The 7684-nt window shown below is 43.4% G+C and overlaps 1 protein-coding gene across 1 annotated transcript; it reads right to left on the minus strand.

Moving 5' to 3' along the window:
- Positions 1-559: 559 nt before the first annotated feature.
- Positions 560-6535, minus strand: LOC141060572 (uncharacterized). Its single transcript, XM_073556864.1, has 3 exons — positions 6409-6535; positions 1768-1921; positions 560-1687 (listed from the first exon to the last, which is right to left on the minus strand). Exons 2-3 carry the CDS (start codon positions 1908-1910, stop codon positions 910-912), a joined length of 921 nt encoding a protein of 306 aa, XP_073412965.1. The 5' UTR covers positions 1911-1921; positions 6409-6535; the 3' UTR covers positions 560-909.
- Positions 6536-7684: the final 1149 nt, after the last annotated feature.

Consider the following 7684-nt stretch of genomic DNA (forward strand, 5'->3'; position numbering starts at 1 on the left):
AGGCGTTTCAATTGAGCCGACATGTCATGAGGCCATATCCACGACGAAACCTTGACCACCGGCATCGAATATTTAACTTGCACCTATCACGTGCTCGGCGACTGCTCTAGTGCGCCTTTGGTATTCTTTCGGCCAAATGGAGGGTCCTACAGTCCGCCATTCAGCTGAGTGAAGCTAATGTAAATGAAGTTATTAAAGCCTGTGTGGTCCTACATAACTTCACACGAATTCATGATTGCCCCGCACATGATGATGCTGAAGTTGAGTCTGGCAATGTGTGTAGGCCTAGGCCACTTGTGAACCCACCCCATCATCCAATCTCGGGACTCAAAGTACGTGATGTGTTCACTACCTATTTTCTTACACCTCAGGGTGCTACTCCCTGGCAAGATGATGCCTTAACTATGTAGTGATTTGGTTGTGTTGTGTTCTCATAAAGATTTTTTGCTTCACCTTTTGTGTGTTTTTGTGACTACTTTAGTGTTTTAGATGTATCTAACACATTACAGAACATGTCCAAACATGAACAAGCACACGTTGTGAATTTTAACAAGTTTATTACTTGTTTTTCTTTTTTTAATGCCAAAAGAAAATAACCATATTAGTAACATATGGCACAATGTTAGCAGCACATTATGATGTCAAAATCTGACCCAAAAAAATATACATACTGTGTAACCCCCCCCCAAAAAAAAAGGAGTAACAAAGCAAAACCTACAAGTTATGGTAGGTTGGGGGTGGTGAAGGTGGGGGTCCTGCTTGGACATTTGGCCTTGGTTGCTGGGCCAAATCACTGTCCCCCTGTGCGCTGCCAGTTGGCTCTGGGATCTGTTGCATCCTGGCAGGATCAATTTGTGGGTTTGGGTAGGGGTAATTAGGAAATTGGTGGGGGTAGTCCTGATGGTAGGGCTACCCAAATTGCCCATATCCCCCAATATGGCCATGTCTAACATACCCTTGTTGGGGCCACCCTTCAACATTGGGTAAGTTAAAGTGGCCATATTGTGCATGTGCGCCCTGGCCCATATATTGGACCTGTGGAACCACATTCTGTATGTGTGCCGGCGGAGGTGTTGGCACCCGTGGTGGAGGTGTTGGCACCCGAGGAGGAGGAGGAAGAAGAGGTTCCAAGGATGCTTGAGTTGACACTTCATGTCCACCCAGCCTGTGTATTTGATTTTCCGCCGACAGCTGCAACCCTACCAAAAATTGAAAGACAGTGCTGGGATTATTGGGTGGTGTGCTTGCTTCAAGAACTATTTGGAGAGCCCCTCTGGTATGCAGCCTGCACCCACAGGGAATTGCTCTGAAGTACAGTGCTAGACTGCGCCCATAAGCCTCCTCCCCATCATCATGAGCATCTGTAGACAAGTAGTCCAAGACACCTCGGTCCACCTGCCTCCTTGTTCCCGAAGCTGATCCTTCTCTCCTGCGCCGGCCTCGTCGTGGTAGGGCAGAAGGCTGTGGCGAGGTATCCAGTGGAATGGTGGGGCTGCTACTGTTGCCCTGGTCCTCATGTTGTGCTGGCTGGCTAGCAGATTCTGGTGGTGGTGGTGATCTTGGTGGTGGGGGTGTGGCTCTTGAAAGTTCTGCAGATGGGCCAGACCCTGCAGCAACATCAGACACTGGATCTATCACCACCTCAGAGTCGGAACCCGTCTCCCTCTCTGTAAGGTTTGACTCGAAACTACAATGTAAAAAAAGAAATATATACTTAATATTTTTGCTTTTACAAATAAAAACTAAAAAATTAAACCCTGCACTTACGGTCTCAGATCCATCACAAGAGCAAGGAAATCTAGGCGGTCGAAGTAGAGGTATTTCCTCTTGGTGGTTGCGGCCGCTCCACTATGGGCCCTCAGCTGTCTCTCCCTCCTATATGTGTCCCAACAGCTGCACCAACGCCTCATCACACCAGTCACTGCAATGTAAACCAAAACACAAGTGTTCAGACCACACATATGGCTATGTTATCAAGAGTTTAAATGTGCTTATGCAAACATATTTAAAATTATAGGAATTCTATTTCTGATGGTTCTACACCAATACTACAAAAAGGAGTAACGGTTTCAGGCCTACTACAAAGGACCTTCTAACCAACATACTTTAAATTTTTTTTTAGAAAAACATGAGGTAATGATGTATGGATGCGAACATCTATTATTTAAAAAAAAAAAATACTGGCTAACATAGGGACCAAAAAACAAGGAGAAGAGAACTGCATTTGTTGTGAGAACAATTAGCTAAGGATTGCAATATTTGTCCAAAAATATTAATGGGGCCACCAGTCAGGGATGGGTAATTTATATTGGGAGAATATGCAGACATTAATGACGTAGTACTTTCATAAAGATAATTGGCCAAGGAGGACACATATTGCAACTTACATAGACCATATTACATTTGTCTTTTTAACCCCTTAACGACCGCCGATACGCCTTTTAACGGCGGTAATTAAGGGTACTTAAACCACAATGCCGTTAATTCACGGCGCTGTGGAGTAAGTAAATAGCGCCCCTCAGTGTCGGATTTTTTCCGGGGTCTCGACTGCCGGGGGTAGCCGAGACCCCAGAGAACATGAGTCGGGTTGGTTTTTACCGACCCCGCTTTTGCGATTGCAGTTATTAACCCTATAACAGCGATCGCAAAAAAAGCAGCGATTTTGCATTTAATTTCTCTTTCCTCTGATGTGATAACACATCAGAGGAGAGAGAAATAGGGTCCCCAATCCCCCCCTGTACCTCCCGGTGGTCCTGGATTCCCTCCCGGTGGTCCTCTGTCCCGCCGGCGTCCTCAGGTGGGCGCCGCCATCTTGGATCCGGAAGAAAATGGCGGGCGCATGCGCAGTGTGCCTGCCGTGAATCTGCCAGCTGGAAGTTTCCATTCATTCATTTTGATCACTGTGATAAACTATCATAGTGATCAAAATAAAAAAAATTGTAAATAACCCCCCCCCATTTATCACTCCCTTAGTTAGGCAAACATAATGAAATAAAGAAAATATTTTTTTTTTCATTTTCCATTAGGGTTAGGGCTAGGGCTAGGGTTAGGGTTAAGGCTAGGGCTAAGGTTGGAATTGGGGTTAGGGCTAGGGTTAGGGCTAGGGTTTGGGTTAGAATTAGGGTTAGGGTTAGAATTAGGGTTAGGGTTAGAATTAGGGTTAGGGTTAGAATTAGGATTAGAGCGAATTAGGATTAGGGTTGGGATTAGGGTTATTTACCAACTTTGGGGGTCTAATTTCTCCCGTTACCCTTGGGAAAATAAAAAAATTGGGGGCTAAAAAAATCATTTTTGTGGAAAACAAAAAAGACTTTATTTTCACAGCTCTGCGTTATAAACTTCTGTGAAGCACTTGGGGGTTCAAAGTGCTCACCACACTTCTAGATAAGCTCCTTGGGGGGTCTAGTTTCCAAAATGGGGTCACTTGTGGGGGGTTTATACTGATTAGGCACATCAGGGGTTCTGCAAACGCAACATGACGCCCGCAGCCCATTCCATCAAAGTCTACATTCCAAAATGGCGCTCCTTCTCTTCCGAGCTCTCCCATGCGCCCAAACAGTGGTTTCCCCCCACAAATGGGGTATCAGCGTACTCAGGACAAATTGCACAACAACTTTGGTGGTCCAATTTCTCCTGTTACCCTTTGGAAAATAAAAAATAGCGGGCTAAAAAAATAATTTTTGAGGAAAAAAAATGATTTTTTATTTTTACGGCTCTGAGTTTATAAACTTCTGTGAAGCACTTGGGGCTTCAAAGTGCTAACCACTTATCTAGATATGCTCCTTCAGGGGTCTATTTTCCAAGATGGGGTCACTTGTGGGGGGTTTATACTGTTTAGGCACATCAAGGGCTCTGCAAACACAACATGACGCCTGCAGACCATTCCATCAAAGTCTGAATTCCAAAATGGCACTCCTTCCCTTCCGAGCTCTCCCATGCGCACAAACAGTGGTTCCCCTCACATATGGGGTATCATCATACTCAGGACAACTTGCACAACAATTTTTGTGGTCCAATTTCTCCTGTTACCCTTGAGAAAATAAAACATAGTGGGCTAAATTATCATTTTTGAGGAAAAAAAGGGATTATTTTATTTTCACTGCTCTGCGTTATTAACTTCTGTGAAGCACTTGGGGGTTCAAAGTGCTCACCACACATCTAGATAAGTTCCTTAAGGGGTCTAGTTTCCAAAATAGTGTCACTTGTGGGGTTTTTTCACTGTTTAGACACACCAGGGGCTCTCCAAAAGCCAATTCGGCATTGAAAAAGTCAAACAGTACTCCTTCCCTTTTGAGCTCTGCCGTGCGCCGAAACAGTGGTTTACCCCCCACATATGGGGTATCAGCATACTCAGGAAAAATCACACAACAATTGTGGAGGTATGATTTCTCCTGTTACCCTTTTAAAAATAAAAATTTGGGGGCGAAAAATCATTTTTGTGGAAAAAAAATGATTTTTTATTTTCACGGCTCAACGTTATAAACTTCTGTGAAGCACTTGAAGGTTCAAAGTGCTCACAACACATCTAGCAAAGTTCCTTAATGGGTCTAGTTTCCAAAATGGGGTCACTTGTTGGGGGTTTCCACTGTTTAGGAATATCAGGGGCTCTCCGAACGCAATATGGCATCCGATCTCAATTCCAGCCAAATCTGCCTTGAAAAAAGTCAAACGGCGCTCCCTCCCTTGCAAGCTCTGCCGTGCGCTGAAAAAGTGGTTTATCCCCACATTTTGGGTATCAGCATATTCAGGAGAAATTGCACAACAAATTTTGTGGTTCATTTTCTCTTTTAACACTTGTGAAAATAAAAAAAAAAATTGGTTCTGAAGTAAATTTTTTGCAAAAAAAGTTAAATGTTAATTTTTTCCTTCCACATTGCTTTAATTCCTGTGAAGCACGTAAATGGTTAATAAACTTCTTAAATGTGGTTTTGAGCACCTTGAGGGGTCTAGTTTTTAGAATGGTGTCACTTTTGGGTATTTTCTGTCATGTACACCCCTCAAAATGACTTTAAATATGATGTGGTCCCTAAAAAATGGTTTTGCAAATTTTGTTGTGAAAATGAGAAATCACTAGTCAACTTTTAACCCTTATAACTTCCTAACAAAAAAAAACTGTTTCCAAAATTGTGCTTATGTAAAGTAGACATGTGGGAAATGTTATTTATTAAGAAATTTGTGTGATACATCTCTGATTTAAGGGCATAAAAATGTAAATTTTTAAAATTGCAAAATTTTTGCCATATTTCCGTTTTTTTCATAAATAAACACAAGACATATTGAAGAAATTTTACCATTAACATGAAGTACAATATGTCATAAAAAAATAGTCTCAGAATCAGTGGGATCTGTTAAAGCGCTCCAGAGTTATAACCTCATAAAGTGACAGTGGTCAGAATTGTAAAAATTGGCCTGGTCATTAAGCTGCAAACTGGCTCTGTCACTAAGGGGTTAATTATGGGTCCACATTTTTACAGTGCAATTTAAATTTTTGGAGAAGATTGAATTTGCTCCTGCTTCTCCCGAGATCTGCCCGCATAACCAGTGAACATCTGGGAACAGATTCTTCTCCACGCTGCCTCCTTGCGTGCCCGGTCAGCATAGTGGGGATCTTTCTGGTCCCATACTTCTGGCCTCTCCTGGACCAGAACTATGAGCATTTCAACATTTACATGCGTGGACATGCTGGAGGAATCTGTGGAGGCGTTTTTCCTGGGTTTTTTTATGGTGCCAGTGAAATTTGCATGCCAAAGCTTCCTGCCAATGCCTGATGCTATTTCCTGTTGACCTGGAGAAGTCTTGCGATTTTATCGCAAGTCACACTTGTGGTCCGTTTGTAATCCGATTTTTTATCGCACCCATAGACTTGCATTGGCGAGTCCGATCCGGAAATCGGTGACAATTGCAGCATGCTGCGATTGTCTCGGTCCGAGGAAAAGTATAAACTAACCTGCGTTGATTACAAAAAATATTTTTCTGTAGAACTGTGTAATAAATGTGTGATGTATGCTAAGGTCAAGAATGGTGGAATTAATAATACTTCAAAACTAACATTTATTCAAGGGAAATGGACTACTGTATATAAAAAGTAGGTAGTGTGATGCAGTAACCTCTGTTACAGCTAGAGGGCGCTGTGTATGCGCTTCAGGATGCACTTGGAGGCATAATTATGATGGTGAATTAGGGACTGGCATTATTGTAAATGGCCGGTATGTGTCGCAGAGGTTCTCTGTGCTGTAAGCCCAAAATGGTATGGTTGTGCTGGGACTTATAGTTCCACAAGTATTTGTTGTGCATTAGTCAGAGAGCTGGGTGGGAATTGACTAACTGCACATGCACCACCCATCCATGGGGGTAGCTACAACCATATAATGTGACTGAGGTCTGGTCACATGGTCAGAGTGTGTGTACCTGAATGGTTCAGGGTGCAAGGTCCTGGAAAGTCTGTGTTGGAAGATACTGGGAGTAGGATCGGATTCTTGCAGCATGTGGTGAGACCTTGGACCTGGTGGCCTGGGTGTTGGACGAATGCCCTGAATAGCACTCAGACAGGTCACGTGTGATTGCGGAGTCTGTGAAGGCACTGCGTTTGGGGAGCTACATTCCATCTGAGGATCTGTACAGCATTCTATAATGCTGTAGATAAGCCCCCGATGTAACCTGAAAGAGAAGAAAAACACGTTAGATTACACTCACCAGGCGGTGGTCCGGTCTTGGTCCGATGGGTGTTGCAGTCTGGCGCCTCCTATCTTCATACGATGCCATCCTCTTCTTTCCTTCCTGTCGTGGCTCCGGTGCAGGCGCACTGCTCTGCCCTGTTGAGGGCAGAGCAGAATACTGCAGTGAGCAGGCGCCACACATCTCCCGGCGCCTGCGCACTGCAGGACTGTGCTCTGCCCTCAACAGGGCAGAGCAGTGCGCCTGTGCCGGAGCCACGACAGGAAGGAAAGAAGAGGATGGCATCGTATGAAGATGAGAGGCACTATTAAGTATACCAATCATTGATAATAGTTGTTGATAATACTGAAAAGGATAATATAGGGATAAATTTATTTATTTATTTTACTCATTTATATAACGCTATTAATTCCACAGAGCTTTATATACATTATTGGCACTGCACCCGATGGGGCTCACAATCTAAATTCCCTATCAGTATGTCTTTGGAATGTGGGAGGAAATTGGAGTACCCGGAGGAAAGCCACGCAAATACTGGGAGAACATACAAACTGCAAGGCCACCATGCCGCCCTATAATTGAATTATACTCAGCTATGTGTGGTATGCAAAAATGGTATAGATGATGGAGCAAGGAAGAAGGCAAAAGGTCGAGGGCATGGGAAGGGAAAGAGAGAGGTGGTGGAAGGGGAGAACAAGAGGAAAATGGAGGAGAATAAGAAAAGGGGAAAAGGACAACAATAAAATGATTAATGCTATCTTGATATTTTCAGATGTGAAGCAATCCAAACGGAAGGTGACCAGACATATAAGAACGTTGTTGCACCCCAAATCACACTAATGCAAATGGCAGTAAGTGACTAAAATACAATAAACTAAAAGAAGGCTAAAACCACATACTGTAAAACATATGTTAAGAGATCCAGAAGACAATTGGTTTACAAGAAAGGGACAAAATTGAGATTTTCATTGAGACCCAGGTGACATACAGAGTTAAGGGCCCAGATCCA

The sequence above is a fragment of the Dendrobates tinctorius genome, unplaced genomic scaffold (genome assembly GCF_039654945.1).
Source record: "Dendrobates tinctorius isolate UK_male_01 unplaced genomic scaffold, ASM3965494v1 ptg000241l, whole genome shotgun sequence".
In the NCBI taxonomy this organism is placed as follows: domain Eukaryota; kingdom Metazoa; phylum Chordata; class Amphibia; order Anura; family Dendrobatidae; genus Dendrobates; species Dendrobates tinctorius.

Bases quoted from the DNA above. Each gene is read 5' to 3' on its own strand.
- LOC141060572 (XM_073556864.1), bottom strand. From the start codon at position 1,910: ATGAGGCGTTGGTGCAGCTGTTGGGACACATATAGGAGGGAGAGACAG. The intron at 1,688-1,767 runs GTAAGTGCAGGG...TTTACATTGTAG, and splicing joins CTTGTGATGGATCTGAGACC to TTTCGAGTCAAACCTTACAG.